Genomic DNA, 18741 nt, shown 5'->3' with positions numbered 1-18741 from the left:
GGAGGGATGTAAGTAATTGAAGCGAGGGAAGAGGACTCAGAGTAATGCAATTACCGGTAAGTAATTGAGACATGACCTCCTTGTCCCTCCCGCGCTTCCATTCCTTACACATTGAGATGTACAAAGCCAAACAGGACAACCAAAGAAGGTATGCAAAACAGGCTAATCAAAAATCACAGACAACAAGGAAAACCACTACACAGGAACCCATGCGGAAAGAACCTTGTACCCAAAACCCTCAGCATGGTCAAGCTCCCGGCCAATTCAGGAACGAGAGGCAAAGGACAACAGCGAAGCCCAGGCGCAGGCCTAGCAAAGCACAGAAATGGAAGCCCCTATGACCTCCGCACATGACGCTGCCATGGACCGAGTGCAACAAACCAGAACCCCCAAAGGAGAAAGGTGCCCCGCCACCTTGCATGCCAAAGAAATCAGAGACCGACCCAACGACTCAAAGAAGGAGCAGCAGGACGCAAACCCCGACACCTAGGCCCAAAATCAACAAAAAGCGAATCACATAGACGGAAAGGAGCGACCCGCTCCAAATAGACCTGGAGAGCCCTCCGAACATCCAAAGAGTGTAGCCGCACCCCAGACTCCGATGAGGGGGATGCAGAACAAAAAGGGAAGAAAGACCAACCCCCGACCCTTGCGGAACCGAGAAACCACCTCAGGACGAAAGGAAAGCACCGGATTCAAAACGAACCCGTCCTCCAAAAACCCGAGAAAAAGGGGGTTAGGAAGAGAGAGCACCCAGCTCACCCAGGTGGCGAGCAGAGGAAATGGCCACCAAAAAGAAGGCCGTGAAGGACAAAAGGTGCAGGGCCACAGAAAGCAAGGGCTAAAAGGGAGGGGACAGCAAAAGCGTCTAAGACCAGAGACAGATCCCAGGAGGAAAAAAGCCGCAGAGGGGCAGGAAGAACACAACCCAAACCCTCAAAAAGGCAACCAACCAAACCATTAGGATCCGAGAGGTTGCCCCAGGAGCGCCGAAACGCCCGAATCGCAGCCCACAGCAAACGAAGGGAAGAAACCAGCAAGCCCAAATCAGCACCCTCCTGGAAAAACAGCATCACCTCAAACAAAGAAGAGGAAGCAGGGACCAAACCCATGTCACAACACCACCAACCGAAAGAACGCCATAGCCTCAGGTGAAACTCGTCAGGCGACGGGTGCCTACCGCCAGCAGAGTAGAGGTCAAGCCAGCTGGAACCCCTTTACGTAGCAGACCCAAGCATCCAACCACCAGGCCGCCAAGCGCATCCTGGCCAGAACATCCCGCAGCAACACCGGGAACACCAAAGGTGACGGAGACAGAGGCAGCAACCACTCTACCCCCGACCCCATCCCCACCAAGAAGGGAAACCAGGAGGCACGAGGCCAAGCCGGAGCCACCAGAATCACCGAAGCCACCAAGGATCGGACCCTCAGAAGGAAGCAGAGAAGAAGGGGAAGGGAGGAAAGGCATACAGAAGCCTGTGAGGCCAAGAGCAGGAGAAGGCATCCACCGCCCCGGCTGAACCCTCCGCGGGAGACAAACCGGGTCACCTAGGCATCGCTCACACATGCAAAGAGATCCACCAGCGGAACACGCCATCGCACCGTCAGTTCCACAAACAACCCCTGAAGGAGGCAGAAATCCACAAAGGACGGGGTGGTTCTGCTGAGAGCATCCGCCAGGCAACAGGACCGCAGAGATTGCCTTCAGACGAGACTCCACCCAACTGAACAACAGCAACGCACCAGAGCCAGAGAAGAGGACCTGCCCCTCTGCCAGTGCACGTAAGCCTTGGCAGCAATGCTGTCTGTCCCAACCAGAACGGAGCTCAGCAGAAACCGAGAGATGGTCAACAGAGCCAACGGACCGCCCCCAACTCCCTCCAAATCGACGACTTCCTGCCCTGTGAGGGGGACCAGAAGCCCCTGCTCCGAAGAACCCCCAGCCAGGCCCCCCACCCGAGAGGCCGGTAACCGCGGCAACCACCACAGGAGCCGGAGGAGAGAGGGGGACCCCTCACAGCAGATGATCTCAAAGCATCCACCAACACAGAGCCGTCCAGAACGGAGGAGACACCGGAAACAGAGACGAGAGGGGGGTAACGGGGAGACCAATGCACCAGAACATGAGCCATCAGTGTGCACAAACTAAACCGGGTCCATGGAACCAGAAAGACCGTGGCCGCCAAGCCCCCCTGCATCCGGAGCCTCGAGCCGTCACCAGAACCGGACCGGACAGAAGAGACAGGATGCGAGAATGAAACTTGTCCATCTGAGCCGTGGGCAGAGTGACCAACCCCAAACCTGTCCGAAACTAATTCCCAACAAAGAGACAATCTTGGGACGGAACAAGGAACGACATCCCCACATAGATAAGAAAGCCGTGCCCCCTCAAAATGGCCAGAATCACTCCAGTGTGACTGAGAGCCAAATGGAAAGAGGGAGCATGAACCAACCAACCGTCCAGGCAAGGATGGAGGAAGAACCTCCGGGCGTGGACCAAGGCCACCAACGGAGCCAGAAGCATGGTGAAGACTCGTGGAGCTGACAGCAGTCCAAATGGCAAAACCGCAAAGCGGAAGAGGGAGTCGCCAATCGCAAAACGCGAAAACTCCTGATGCGCATGAGGCACTGGAACAGGAAGAAAGGTGCCCCGCAGATCGTCAAACACGTGGTCCAGGACCCCCACCAATGTAAGGAAGGACTGAAAAGTCACCATCTCGAAGTGAACAGTCCAAACCCAACCATTCTCCCACTTGAGGACCAGAACCGGCCGGAACCTCCCGACAACGGCTGGAGCAGAAACAAAATGGAAAAATAACCCAGACCCCGCTCCGCAAGGGGGACCAGTACGAACGCCTCCTGCGCCAGAAGATCCTGATCCCCCTCCAGAAGAGCCGGCCACGGCGCCAGGGACCAAGGGACAGGTGCACAGATGGAGTCCGACCTGGGTGGAACAGCGACAAAGTCGAAAGGACAACCACTACCAATAATATCCAATGCTCAGCGAACCCACACATCCAGCCACCAATCATCTAGGAAAGACAACAGCCTCACGCCCACAGGCCAAGAGGCCGCCTCGCCGCTGCCGCCAGTACATCCACTTGAAGGCAACCGACAGACCCTGGCACTCGCCACGGCAGACGCCGTTATGGTCTGGAACGTACGCCAACGGTCCTGAAAAGGATCAGAGGGCCACGGGGAAGACCGGAAGAAGAAGCTGAGAAAAGAGCAGAATCCAGAAATTCACATCAAAAAGCATCAAGCCAACAAAGGGGAATTCAAGGAGAGAAGACTCCTCTGAAGAATCCGCCCTCCAGTCACGCATCCACAGGGACCCAGGCACAACCGAAGAGACGGCAGCCAGGAGAATGGCCTTCTGTCCATGTGGACAAGCAAGCCTGAGCAGTCCGTCACCCCATGAATAACCATGGCGAGCCACCCAAAGACAGACACCAATGACTGTGCCGCAGAAGACGAATAAAGCCAGCCATGACAGAGTGAGGAAGAAAGACCCCCCTCCACTAGGGAGTACAGTCACTGCCGGAACCCCCCTGAGCATGCGTCCATGAAAGGGCACAGCGAGCACGCGAGGCCTAACACACAGCGGAAATACGTCATCGACCCCACAAGAGCACAGAAAGGTGTAAACCCCAAGCACTCCCTAAAGGTTTGGAGCATTGCAGGAACCTCTTCCTGAAGAAAAAACAGCCTGGAAGAGGTAGAAGGCCTGGCAGCTCCCGAAGAAGAAGAGCCCTCAGAGGGCGAGTCAACCGGACCCACCGGAGAATGAGAAGACCAGCGCTTAGCAGGGACCTTGGCTCCCAGAGCGCGAGCCACTGCAGCCTCAAACATGTCCATTTAGTACCTCAGAAGACTGCGTCCGGAAGGACGCTTCGCCAGAACGAAACAAACACTAGAAGCACAGCAGAGAGAACCTCATTAACACAGCTGTCCGACAGCGGCTGCGACTCCTGACCACATGATGGAAATATGAGCAGGCACCGGGTGATGTCACTTCGGAAGGTGCCCCCCCTCCTCGTGTCTCGAGTCCTTGAGTTGGGAGGCGTGGGGGGAGGGTTGAACCCATGGGTGACTGTGGGGACAGAATGAGCAGAGTCCAGTTGCCAATCCCAGGTACTCAGCCAACGTAGATCAAGTTAAATCCATCATTCTTTTGCTCACCACACCACCCCAGTTTGGACCCAGCCATATGCAAATCAGTCTTGACCCTGTTCCTTTTGGGAGCAGTCCAGCCCGAACTGCCAAGCCAGATCCTCCCTGGACCGGAAACAAGGAGTCCTAGGACCGGTTTTCAGGGCATCACCCTTCATCAGCCAGGCTAACTTGAATCCAGTGGTGTAGTGAGCACGGAAACCACGTCTGGGCATACCCTTCCCACTTAGGGCGACATATGCAAAAGAAATAATCCATCATTCTTTTGGTCACCACACCACCCCACTTTGGACCCAGCCATATGCCAATCAGTCCAGCAAATATTTATTTTGCATATGTCCCTCTAAATGGGAAGGGTATGCCTAGATGTGGGTCCTGTGCTCACTACACCACTGGATTCAAGCTAGCCTGGCTGATGAAGGGTGATGCCCTGAAACCGGTCCCAGGAAGCTTGTTTCCAGTCCAGGGAGAACCTGGCTTGGCAGTTTGGGCTGGACTGTTCCCACAAGGAACAGGGTCAAAACTGATTTGCATATACATTGGTAATTGCATGGGTAGCAAAAAAACACAAAATAATGGATTTAGGCCCAGGTCTCTGTACAGGGTTGAATGTTTGACCTTGTTCAGCCTTCTGTCCATCAACTGTTCTTTTTGCGTTTGTCAGCCTGAGTGGGAGGGCTATGCCCAGATGTGGGTCCCTTGCTATCCAAGTCACTGGAGCCAAACTAGCCTGGCCGATGTGGGGTGAAACCCCAAAACCGTTTCCGGTGCAGGGATGGCCTTTTAGTTGGGCTAGACTGTTCTTATGAGGAGCAGTGTAAAGACTGATTTGCATATGGCTGGGTTTAAACTAGAATGGCATTGGGAGCCAAAAAACTATTGATTTAGGCCCAGATCTCGGTTGAATGTAAGCATTCTGTCCATCAGCTGTTCTTTTTGCAACTGTTCTGCGAGTGCAGGCACACCCACAGCTGCCCTTTTCTCCAGGGGGGTGTAAGACATATATAGTGTTTTAGTAAAGGTAAACTCCTTCTAGTTGATAGATAAGTGGCCCCTTTAAGATGACTTGCAACAGACTTAGCAGCTCACTGAGCTACCTTACTTGAATTGTGTTGCATTGTTATTGCTGTGATCCCTCGAACTGGCCCTAACACACATTTCACACGAGAGACAGCAGCATTCGGGCAAATTCCCTGGTATCTGAGCCTGTAATGCACAAGTTACACAGTGGGCACATCAACCCAAAGTGCTATCGTATTCGGATCCTACCTGTGACCCACGGCTTACACACACATCTGTGTAGCAAGCTCAATAAGCCCTGAAACTTTTTTTTTTTAAACTGGGCTTTCAATGTTATTTTAAGCTTAGACAAAATTCACTTCAAAAGGCGCATGAATTCTCTGAAACATATAATTTGGGACTGCAACCTTTCACCTGCCATATACATCAGTCCACTAGGCCACTTTAGAAGGGTGGGAAATGTGCCACGAACAGCTCTACAGCAAGCAGGCACACCAATAACCAATTCCACAATTTTTCCAGGATTGAAACGTGTGACCTGCAGATGTCACAGCAATACCCACACATAAGCCCACTGGTATATTTCATTGAATTAATTCACTAAGCCAACTGGTTTTCGTCCCTGCCATGTAAGCTTCAAATTTCGCTCATCCCCTGCCCGCCCAGGCAGAGTTTCTAGTTGGCCCTCCAAAAAATGCACCCACCCCTTAGCCACACGCACCTACTAACATAACTGCTGCGTCATGGACGCCTTTTGGGTATGGTGGTGCAATCCTCTCTCCTCCTGTGCGCTACATGCGAATATTGGAGGGGGGGGGGGTAATCTCAGCAGCCCCTAAACCCCATCTATACTGAATACTCCTGTCCAAACTACGAATGCACAGCCTAGTAGGCACCAGGCTCCTCATTACCATAGCCACGCCAGCATCTGGCCCTTTCCTTTACATAGCACATTGTGGGAACCTAAAGGCCTCTCCGAGCATTAAGGACCAAAATAAATAGAACATTTGAATCCTAGGATGCAAATCCATCAGAAAAAGATGGTGTTGTTAATATGTTGATTTAAATAGCGCTGACACATTGAGAAAGGAAATATGTAAACTACAGTTTACCTACCTATGTAAGTAAACACAACAAAAACAGAGCGCTTCCAGTTTCCAGTAGGCAGGGGTTGCCGTTATGGTTTGTGAAAAATGCGAAGAATGGGACAAGCCTGACGGCCATCGCCATACTGATTAGACCACAAGGGCAACTACAACAGACCTGTTTTACAGTCACAAACATCGCTTCTCGAGCCAGTAAATATGTGGTCCTCCTATTGGCTTAAGCAGGCGGAAGAATGACGTAATTTTGTAAACGTGAATATAGGCCAAAAGAAACCCATTTCTGTAAACCCGCTTAAAAGAAAAAAACCTTGAAGATCAACCTCTTTTTTAGAGATAATAAATGCATGTTGGACTTACGGTTGGGGTGAGGCAACATAAGCCTTTTGCATGAATCGATATACAAAGATGTAAGGGAACATGTCTTTTTGCGGTGCAGTAAAATACAAACAAACTCGGTGTCTACTGTCCAGGCAGCTATGGCGTCTGGTAACACAGACTGGCCCCGCCCCCCCCGTGTTGTGGGGGGGGGGGGGGCTGTGCTCCAGGGGACCCCCTCGCTCAGCATCAAGCAAGCCTCTTTATGAATGAAATGGTGCGCACGCCCGGCCTCTTAATTAATGAAATGGTGCAAGATGCCGGGCGTGCGCACCATTTCATTCATAAAGAGGCTAGCTTGTTGCTGAGCAAGGGGGCCCCCCTGGAGCGCGGGCCCCACCGCAACGCGGGGGCTGCAGGGGCCTGTGTTACGCCCCTGATACTGTGTTATTTGGCCACAATCTAGTGATTGCCTTTATCACTGCCTTCCAGATTTGGGGCTATATGTATCATTCCAAATTGCGATTGCAAAAGCCGAAATTCGCAGAATTTTGGTGTTTGCGATTGCAATTGGGCTCAGTGGTATGTATGAAAGAAAAACTACCTCGCAAAATAAGGAATCGCAAAATTTGCGATTCACGATTTTGCAATTGCATTTAAGGAATCGCAAATTGCTATTCCTTAAATGCAATGTAAGAAACACAGAAAAAGTGCAATTTGGCCTTTAGGCATCACAAATTACCACCAACTTCAAGTTGGTGGTAATTTGCGATTTCTCTGAAAAATGCACTTTTTTGCATTTTTCAAAGTGCCATGTGGCGCGCATACATGCCCTTAGGGCATGTATATGCACCACATGTGCACGCATGCACATTTCAGGGGTGCAACAGGGTGTCCTTTTGACACCCTTGCACCCTTGAAATTGCATTCTCAATTTGCGATTCTCAAATTGAGAATGGCAAATTGAGAATGTCTTCCCATTCATTTCTATGGGCGTCTAGGCCCACAGGAATGAATGGAGAGGTATTCCGTAATTGCGAATCGCAATTTGCAATTTGCAATTAAGGAATATGTAGGATTGGCAAAAATTATTTGCAAATCCTACATACATAGCGTTTTGCAATTCTCAAATAGCGATGCGCAAAAAATCACAATTGGAGATTCACAAAATCAGAGTTTGATACATATGGCCCTTGGTGTCTGAGGACCCAACATAAAATTCCCTGTGGCAGTCGTAGTGTGGCATTGCTCATCAAGGGTGTGTTGTTCTAGTTGTGTGACCGATGATCGTCTTGCACTTTCATGAATATTGTGCTCTTGAACTTGGTAGTCTACCAAGTATGTGACTGGCATTCCGTTGGGAGGTCTGCAACTGATGTTTTAAGGAGGGAAATTCTTGTGATGTAATTGATTTTAGTATGTAGTGTCTAATGATAATGTATCTGTTGTTGGTGAGGGGGTTCTCTGGTGATTTGGTTTGGGTTCAAATGTATGGTCTTCTGGTGAAGTAGCCGTGTGGTGTATTGTTGTTGTGGCTTGAGTTAGTCATAACATTTACTGACAGTGCGCAAGCTTCTGTTCTTATGCAGATTTCAGTGAACAGGACTGGTGGTATTGAGGGATGAACTTATGCTGCTAGTTTCCCTTTTTGACTACGAATGTTGAGCTGAATTATACGTTCTGGTTCATTATGACTGTCTTCTTTAGCGACTGCATAATGGTGATCTCATTTGTGATTTTATAATTCATGGGAGTGATAGACCGGGATGGGGCAGTGAGGTGCAAAAAGAGAGGTAAATGTGTTTTGAATTTTCTGAAAAAACTTTTGATGAAGCTCACTATTAATGTATATGTATATATATATATATATATATGGTAGGCTGAACCACATTTCTGTTTTTAAAAAATTGGGTAATGACTTCAGTTCCTTAACTATCCTACGCTTTGTTCTCCATTGCAGATGGCGCTCAGCAGCAAGGGCTTTTCCAATGATCTCCCCTCAGTCGACAGACAAGTTGAAGAACATAATCTTTTCCAGAAAGAGGTGGAGACCATCGGAGATCACATCCACAAAGAAAGAGAAAGCGACCCAGTATGTTCCCTCTACTCTTCTTTTCTCAGCATTTTATACTGCGCTTCTCAACTGAAACCCTGCTCTCTATCCTGATATTGGATCCGCCCGCTTTTTTCCTGTGTCTCTATGCCAAAGCCTCATTCTAATATCCCAATTTTTCAGGAAGCTAATACCGTACCTAGTAATACAGAAATTGTTTGTAGAATTTACTTGGTTGGGTAATACCTCTGCTTTATGAGCTTCACGTCTCATAATGGTGGATACACAGCCAACCCAATTTACAAGCTGCATTTTGCAGTACACCAAGTAGTATTATGGTAATACTACTTACTTACTACAAGATACAATTTCAAATCTACAAGTGTAGTTCTCTACCTATATCTGTCTTATCCTTTCTTTGGAAGAGCCTCACATACGTAAGCTCCCTACCTAGTAATGAATGTTGGCGGTACCGTGGCGGGTTTAGGGAGGTATAAGGAGGGCTTTAGCGAGGTTAAATGAGGGGTTTAGTGAGGGACAGACACACACACAGAAAAGAGTAAGACAATTTCTATTCACAAGCTACATTTCTAAAGTTACTCCAGCTGAAATGAACCCAAAACAGTAGCAAACGTACTCCAGCTCAACCCAGTAGTAAGTTCAGCACCAAACATGACCAGTTACTGGTAATGCAACATCCAATCATAGAAAATAAAGAAGGCAGAGACTTCAAATTTATCCTAGTAGGAAATAATGTCAAAATGAATTTGTTCGACCTTTTAAAAATATATATGTATCTAATCAATATATATATGTGCATATATGTATGTGTATGTGTATATATATATATATATATATATATATATATATATATATTATATCTCCCAATATCAATATTTTTTCAAAAAAACAGCTAAGTCTTCTGCACTCGTTTGAAGGTGAATTCAGATATGTATTCACACAATATGAAAACAAAAAGCTTGTCACGTTTTGGCGTAATGTAGCTTTGTTCATGGGATGTAGACATCAAAGTGTGCAGTTCTTATGCGCCACATTGTGAATGCCTCATACACCGCATGTCTCTCAGATTCTGGGAATTGTAGTCCCTTCCGTGTTATTCAAAAGTGCTCGTACTTGATGCGGAGAACATACATTCAAAAGTTGAGCCAAAAAGTCCATAAACGTGTGGATGCTTATAATTCATATTCTGAAAGATAATGCATTTATATTTTTGTCAAGACATTGGTCAACTGAGTTTTCCTATATGTTCCGCTTTTCATTTTTTTATTATCATTCAGAATCCATTTGTCGATTGTCTGTTTTGTTATTTTCTTACAGTTCTTGTGTGTTATGCTTCTAAGTGTCTACTATCTGTACTTGCCTCCAGACATTAGAAATAAATAAAAGATTTGGATAGTAAAACACTGAAAAAATCAAGGCTTTCGAATAAATTGAGTGACAGACACATAGCAGTTCAAATAAAACATGAAAATAATATAAACAACATACTCAAGGGTATGAAGATGATATGTAAGAAGAATCAAGATAAAAATGGTAAATGCCCTGAATCTCATAGGGAGAAGAAACCCTAACCAGATTTCTTAAAAGAAATATCAATAATTAGGTAACAAAAAGCAACGGTTTAAGGTGGCCAACCTATTCCATCATAAAGTCAGAGAATGGTATCATGTCACAAAGGCTCTAAATTAGCAAGCTACTACATTCCTACCATTTATATTGAGAAACTTATATTCCCATAATATTACATTTCATAACACATGAAGCACGGAAGTGGACCTTTGTCCAACACTTGTGGGACTGTTTACTGAAAATGAATAATCTCCAGAGAACTGTAAGAAAATAAATATTCAAAGACAATTGACAAATGGGTTTTGAATGGTGGCAGAAAATGAAATCTTAAAATTGGAACATATGGGAAAATGTGATAGAGGGAATATGTTACGTACCCTGTAAGCATCTATTCGTAGCATATAGTGTTGTATATTCATATGCTTAGCATACTCCTGACATCTATTGTCTCCTGTAATCAAATGTTCGGCTCAGACGTTTGCAACTTGTTTTCCTTTAAGAAGTCTTTCAAATCACAAGTATGGTCTGTATTACGGTTCGTCATCGGCTCCTTTGTTAGACTATTTTTTGGGTCATCGCGTGAGCTTCGGATAGGAGCGGTAGAGTGACACCAAGGATGGACATTCAAGTAAAGTTTAGTAAGTCTGAGTGTTTCAGAATAGAGGTATGTACGGACGCTGTCAGCGTCCTTGGAGGAGGGTGCGTGCATATGAATCTACATCACTACATGTGATGTATAAATGCTTACAGGGTAAGTAACATATTCCATTCGTGCAATGTGTTGGCCAAGATTCAAATGCTTTGCATCAAATGTAAAGCAGTGCTCCCAAAAAGCTGTAGCTAGGTAATAGTTGCTGTAGATTTTTGAAAAAGCGTTCTTAATACAGCTTGACTCGTTCTAGCATCAACACAGTAGTCTTTAGTGTGTGGTTTATCCAATGTAGCTGCTTTACAGATATCTGCTAGTGGAAAATTTCCTAGGAAAGCCATAGAGGCTCCATTTGTACCTGTAGAGTGAGCTCTTGGAGTTGCAGGTAGCAATTGTTTAGCTTTGTGGTAGCAAGTTTGTATACATTTTCCTATCCATCTTGCAATTCCTGCAGGCCAGACTCCAGGACAGGCCGTGGTCCAGGCCTCAGCCGCCATCTGAGTCATGGAAGGTGGTTGTCGCTCCTGCCTCATCGGTGCCACTCTTCCTCAGGGATGTCGCCGAGTGTTTTGGGCAGTGGTGCAAAACCTTTACCCTTTGATCCCCTTACCCCTAAACCCCTCCACACCCTTAACCCCAACAACTGCCCCCCTTCCCTTAGCCCTAAAACCCTCCTTCCCTTAGCCCTAAAACCACCCCTCTCCTTAACCTAAAACCGCCCCTTCCCGTAGCCTAAACCCGCCCCTTCTCTTAACCTAGAACCGACCCTTCTCTTTACCTACAAACGTGCTTTCCCTTAACCTAAAGTCGCCCTTCCCTTAACCCAAACCCACCCCTTTCCTCAACCTAAAACTACCCCTCCCGTTACCATAAAACCGTCCCTCCTCTTAACCTAAGTCTACCCCTCCCCTTAAACTAAAACTGCCCCTTCCCTTCACCTAAACCCGTCTCTTCCCTTAGCCCTAAACCCGCCCCTTCCCGTAACACAAACCCACCCTTTCCTCAACCTAAAACTACCCCTCCCTTTACCCTAAAGCCGTCCCTCCTCTTAACCTAAATCCACCCCTCCCCTTAAACTAAAAGTACCCCTCCCCTTAACCTAAAAGCGCCCCTCCCCTTAACCTAAATCCAACCCCCCCCTTAATCTAAGACTACCCCTTCCCTTAACATAAAACAGCCCCTTCCCTTAGCCTAAGCCCACCCCTTCGTGCTAGTCAACCATTTGGCGTAATGACGCCGTTGTGATGGCGCTTTAGTTCTAAAGGCTTTGGTAACAAAGCCTTTGTTAAAAAGAACGTTTCCTGTGGCTGGCTAACAACCACAGGTTCATCATTATGATTATGCTAGTGCTGCCCTTAATGCAGACCTTGGTAACCGGCTAATCCGAAAACAATTAATAACTGGTTTTTGAGATTGGATTTTGAAACGCTTACCATTTCTATGATGCCACGAATTCCATATTAAAAATATACTGCATTCTTTCTTCCACTAATTCCGGTTACCACTTTGATGTGAAGCTGATTGTAGCATATCATGCAATGATCCTGTACCTGCCTTTTTAATCACATTTGTGATCATCGTTATAACAGAAACAGGCTAGTCCTGACCAGACATATATTGAAAGGAAGCATCAAGTGTTACATTTTTAGCAATCAAATCTAGAGGATTTGAGTGATTTCTTACATTACCCACGGAAGGTATATCTGAAACGGATCCTGTTTTAATCTGTAGAAGGACCTAGTCAATGAAACCTTAGGGTATGATGTGCATCCCCATTAAGAGTGGAGGTAAAGCACAGCCTCAAATATTGGTAGGCCTTTACACCTTCAGTGGCCACTTTGTCTACATAAACCAGGCATGTGTTGTCTTTTACCTGTCAACAAACATAATTTGGGTATTCGTTACAATGAAGCGTTCGTCATTTATAATGTTGTCCTTCCTAAAGCGAATCTGCTCTGTGGTCCCAGCTATGTACGGTCACATACAGCCAGATCATCAAGATGCACCAAGGAGCCCATCAGGGACATATACAAGTGGGAGGAATGAATTAAACATATCAAACTCTTAATGCACATGAGAAACCTGCAAATGAAAGCTTGTGGGAGCGAGGACACAGACTAGATTGAGGTGATGATGAGCAATGATAAGTACCGAAGCACACACAAGATGTCAGTTCAATAAAGGTTTTTGTAAAAAAGTAGTCAAAAATACAAAGTTCATCAAGATCTTTCTTCTTTTTTTGTGAATTATTTATTCCATTTGTTGATTCCATCGATAGCTGGTATGTACAAGCAGAAGCAGCTGACACGTGTTTCGTCCGTTGGACTTTTTCAAGTCTGCAGCACATATGTGTACATATCAGTGTATGACGACCTATCATAAAGAATTTGGAGATGGTGTTAATGGGTAACAAAACCCATATAATAGTGATGAGGTCAGGAGAGATAATCTAAAACACTAGTGAAAATTGTATAATAATGTATTGGAACGTGTAATCTCTGAAAAAGTAAAAGAAGTGAGCCAAGTTGGTGGTATAAGTCAAGCGATAGCAGCCTCTTGTAAGGGACCAACCGAGTAGCAGTAGTAAAAGTGGTAGAATAGTGACCAGAGCGTCACGTCTATTACTCTCTGTGAGAGAGAACCACAGTTTAGAAGTTACTTGGTGCACATGCGAGAATACAGGAAAGTCGGTAAGAAAGTACTAGGAATTGAAAAGGTAAAAGAGGCAAAACATGTACCTGAATGTCCCGTGGTAAGGACAATATCCAAGGTAGTACCAAGCACACAACGGAAATCTCAAACAATATATATATGTTTATGCTAAGGGGACGTCAACTACTGAATAGAATATATATGACATAATGTAGTAATAACTTCCCCAAGCAAAAGCGACCTCCTTATACGAATGTTAAGAAGGAAATGTGTCGAGAAATGCCTGTAGGATTGAGGTGATTGCCAGCTTTTGTCGTCATGGAGCAGAATGAAAGTAAATAATCAACAACAATAATGTTGGTGTTGTGTTTTTATTAGGAATACATCAGTGGCCTGCAGGTGAAATACAACAAACTACTGGTAAGGCCTGCCTGTTTTCATTACTCTACTTTTCCGATGCCTTTGCAGACGTGTGGGCTGGGGCGGAGACAGAAGTGATGCAACATTTTTTTTTATTTTTTTTTTTTTATTGAGAGTTCATAAACACAGAATCAACATTACAGAATACATTTGTAAAAAGCTTTAGTACAGCACTTGGCATGTGGATGTAAATAGAAAATTGGCGATCATATGTCCATAACATGATTGTAAAGTGCAAAGAATAATTATAAAGTGCAAAGTGATGCAACATGTTGAAGGGGTTCTGGTGAAAAGGGAGCCACTGTGGGCTAGATGGACCCACACACACACAGAGAATGCATGCATCTCAATGATATATTGAAAAGTCCCGTCGTAAGGCAGAGTGCAGGCAGAACGTGAGTGATGCTAAATAGTCACTCAGAAATAAATATATCTGCCAGTCTGACGCTGATGAGAAAAACATACGTGTTTAGCATCCATAGTAGGAGGAGAGAGAGAGAGTGAGTGAGTGTCATTGATTTTGTGTGTGTGTGTGAGAGAGCGAGAGAGAGAGAGAGAGAAGGGTAGGATATGTGTGATTTAACGTTTTTAGTGCAGAGGAAGCATATGGGTATCTCCCTCAGAGCTGTAAAGTCCCTCTGAGGCTCTTGAATAAAGATGGAACGAATGTACTCTGGCTGTACAGAAGGGTAGTGCTGACATGTGCTCTCTTCCTCACCATGCAGTCAGGCTCCCAGCAGCGGCAGAAGGACCTCAACTCCCTGCAAGATTACATGCAGCGCTGCACCAATGAGCTCTACTGGCTGGACCAGCAGGAGAAGGACCGCATGCAGTACGACTGGAGCGACCGCAACCTGGACTACCCCAGCCGGAGGCGGCAGTATGAGGTATGGGGCCACTGCCTGTGATCATCCAAGTTCAAAGAGGCCTACACAGAGGCAGACATATTAGGATACTTACATTTATATACAGAAACAGGCTGTTGCACATGAACATGTTTCTACCTCTTTTTCCGTGGTCACACGTGGACTGAGCTGGAACATTCCAATCGAGATGCCTGCTCATAAACTGGAGTGAGCAAAGCAAAGACAAGGAGAGGATGGATGGAGCACTGAAAATTCTCAGACACTCACCCCCAGTCACAGATCTGGATTGAATCCATCATCGTTCTTTAGCTCACTGCGCCACCCCAACTCCGACCCAACCATATGCAAATCAGTCTTGACCCTGTTCCTCATGGGAACAGTCCAGCCTGAACTGCAAAGCTAGGTCTTCCCTGGACCAGAAACAAGCATCCTAAGGCCGGTATCAGGAGTTAGCAGGTCAACTTTGGCTCACTCAAAATCCTCTGCTCAGGTTGCCACCCACAACTAGTTCCACAGAGCTCGAGAACTCGGATGAATGTTTTTTCTGAATGCTCTTTCCCGCCTCAACCCTTGTCATGACTGGAGGGTATGTGGTCATTAGGCCTGCTAAGCTGCTACTCATAAACTTAGGCCAGGGTGTGGCAAATGGCTGTCTACTCTCTTTCTAAGGGCCTTCGGCTCCCCGGTCAGATCTCCCTCATACTCTTCTGCTTAGACTGGATACCTGCACCTATCCACCCTGCTCTGTAAAGAGTTAGTCATGTCTCACCGTCTCCCTTTCTCTCCTCTGCCACTAATACAGGTCAAACAGGCAATGCCTGCCTGGCTGTTTGAAACCCTATGTGCACAGGGTCTGTGAGGGCATTGTTCCTCATCTGTGCCAGTGACTTTGGAAAATATATCAAATTCTCCTTTCCATCTCTCCCACGTCTATATCTCTCTCATACCGATCCACTTTTTCTTTTTTGGACAAAAATCTTCTCAGTTATGGTTTATGTTCAGAGCGAAAGATCATGTTGAATTCACTCATAACTAAACAGATGTCTTCATTCCGTCTTATATTTAGAATTTCATCAACCGAAGTTTAGAAGCCAAAGAAGAAAGTGTGAACCAACTGCACGTCGAAGGAGAAAAACTGGTGGCATCTGGTCACCCTGGCAACAATGCAATTGAGGTAACAGATCAACTGAGCTATGCACTGCGATCCCTTGGAAACATTTATCTCATATTTCCTCCAACCCAAGATTTATAAAAGGGAGGCTCAAATTCTCAACAGTGACTGTTACAGAATTTACTGCCAATGTTACGATCCCTTTTTACTTATCAAAAGTTTAATTCCCGTTTGCTTCTTTCAAAATGTTGTATTTATGCCATATTTTCATGTATCATTTGACTCTTGTATAGAGCATACTTTGTACTGAGTCCAGGCCTTGGGGGGATACTGGCGACAGTGATTGGCCGAGAACTCAAAACTGAGACTGAAGGCAGTGGGGGTTTCTCACAGTGCCAGGGTGTGTATACTGCATTCACATCCAGTCGCTGGCCTCTCTGCAGAGCACACATTCAAAACTCGGACTATATGTAAACCAGACAGCATCATGCAGGACCCACAACCAAGGAGCAGGCTTAACTTGATTCTCTTTCTGTCCTCTCATTATAGGGTGGATGTTGTTAGAGAGTAGTAAACTTTTAGATTTGTAATCATCTACTTTTGCAAGGTATAAGTTAAAAACAGTGTCAACATTTCAGCCTAATGAACCAGCAATTACACAGCTTTCAGTAGGACGAAATGTATTGAACAACTATTTGATCAAATGGGTTATACAGTATCATTTCACTCAGTGCCCATGGAGCCTTTGCCCCGTGGCTTACACACATTTTCATTCAAGACCTAAGCTAGATGCTTAAACACTATTTGACGCATGCCCATGAACCCTTTCACCCATGACTCTGTAACCTTCAAGTCATTACTCGTGCAACACTTAGCCCTGAACTCACGCAGCCTTTGAGTCAAGACTGATGCTATGTTTACCCATGTCCACAGTTGGGACTTGGGCAAATCTAGTCTGAGTAGCTCCCTATTGCTACCATTTCAGTAACTCATTCAGATACAATTTAACACCTCATGGATGACAACTTCTGTGAGTAACCAATCGTCGGCTTGAGGATGTCAGGAGCAGAAACACCTCTTCTGATGGCTGGAGTGAGAGAAGGGCGTGGTGGAGCTGGTGAGAGTAGCGCTTACACGAAGATGACGGATGGTGTCTGAGCGGCCTCAAAACATAACCCCTTGGCCACAGCTGTATATTGTCAAGTAGGAGATAATACATTTCTACTTTGTAAGGGGGGATATTTTATCATAGGTCTGCTTTGGTTGCAGCACATTCTTTGAGAGATCTCACACCAACAAAAGCCTACAAGGCTCAGAAGTGAAAACCTCTGAATGGAGTGCTTTGAGGGGTGACCATCATTTGTGTTCCTCTTAAGTTCCCACACGTGCCCTCCGTTCAGCGGATCTTCACCGTGCCTGTACCATCAAAATCCGAAGGAGTAGAGTGGGTGGCCGTTCCTTCAGGTATTTGGCACCGAAATTGTGGAATTCGATCCCCCCGGAGGTGCGTGCTACAAATAACTATCTGTCATTTAGAAAGCAAATTAAAACCTGGCTGTTTCCTCCTACCTAGGGTCTCTATGTAGCGCCACATGCCATCTCCTGGAGCTAGGTTGCTTTGTTTTTAAACTGTCTGCAAGTGCTGGGACGCCCCATTGCTGGGGTAGCCATGCGCTATATAAGCATTTTTAACATTAACATTAACATCCCTACCTCCTACATCTGATCAGATTATGATCAAGTATCCCCATTAATGACCTCCTCTTGGCCAAACGAACTTCAGTTTGATTCCATGTGGTGGCCTGGAGTTGAACTCGTCTTTATTGCCCCTACTGACACTGTGTTTGCCTCATGAGCCCTTGAGGGGGCAGAAGGATGCAGATCCCCTGCCCCCTAGTCTTCAAACCCAGTAAAGGTGGATAATGTAAGTGCTTGGTACCCATCCTGCAAACAGCGTCCTGACAATGCACGTTGAGGTGACCCCCACTTATAATTGTGAATCATCATGAGAGGAATTCACCAACGAGAGGGCAGGTCACCACAAAACCACCCAACACCTAACACTGGCTGGAAAAACTTCTGACACGTCACAGGCCAGATGCTCAAAAAATATCTGAGGACAAGACTAAAAATGAAATAATTGTTTGCGGATGGTGTTAGAACTGTAGTGCCCATTTTTTGGGCAGCTCTATGGCCAAAAAACCCTGTGAACTAAATAATGCTTATCGTTGTAACATCATATATTCCAAAAGAACAATCGGAGAAAGAAGAAAAACTAAAACGTATGGGACTAGACTAGAGCCTCCCAGACCAATTCACAGAAGTATTTGTGAAGATGGGTTAGTACTACAGGAGTACTTGTATTCGTACTCTTACATTTCTTTGTGGATTGGTCCTAAACGCCCAACTCCTTTTAAATAAAAGTGCATAGAGGGCATAGTCTTCTCTATTTGTATTAATTTTTATATCAATATTCCCTGAATCCGGTTTATTCCCATTTTAGATGCTTTGAGGCCAATTCACTAAGGCAAGTAAGAATACGTAAAAGACTACTACAGGCGCACTACTTTATATACACAAAAAAGGCTTTGAGGATTGCTCACAAAGATATATTTAAGCACAAGTAAATCTATGCGTGTAAATTCACACATAGACTTTGTAGTAAATGTTCTGCTTTTGGCTGTTTACCATTTCAAGTGTAATTTTCTCCGACGAGTGGTCGGACATGGCTTCAGCCCGTGAAAGAGAGGGGTGGAGTCACATTTATGAGTCTAAAGTTAGTACAA

At 45.8% G+C, this 18741-nt stretch overlaps 1 protein-coding gene across 1 annotated transcript in view; it reads left to right on the top strand.

Moving 5' to 3' along the window:
• The window catches only part of PPL (periplakin), a 265150-nt gene that overhangs the window by 140381 nt on the left and 106028 nt on the right, over positions 1–18741 (top strand). The window contains exons 5-8 of the mRNA XM_086941331.1: positions 8575–8706; positions 13937–13978; positions 14704–14865; positions 15911–16018. Coding sequence (XP_086797457.1) covers positions 8575–8706; positions 13937–13978; positions 14704–14865; positions 15911–16018 — 444 coding nt within the window. The remainder of the gene's footprint in view (positions 1–8574; positions 8707–13936; positions 13979–14703; positions 14866–15910; positions 16019–18741) is intronic.

Source organism: Lissotriton vulgaris, chromosome 10 (assembly GCF_964263255.1).
Source record: "Lissotriton vulgaris chromosome 10, aLisVul1.2, whole genome shotgun sequence".
Taxonomy (NCBI): domain Eukaryota; kingdom Metazoa; phylum Chordata; class Amphibia; order Caudata; family Salamandridae; genus Lissotriton; species Lissotriton vulgaris.
Note: the sequence above shows the minus strand (reverse complement) of the source record. Positions and strands in the feature narration are given on the sequence as shown.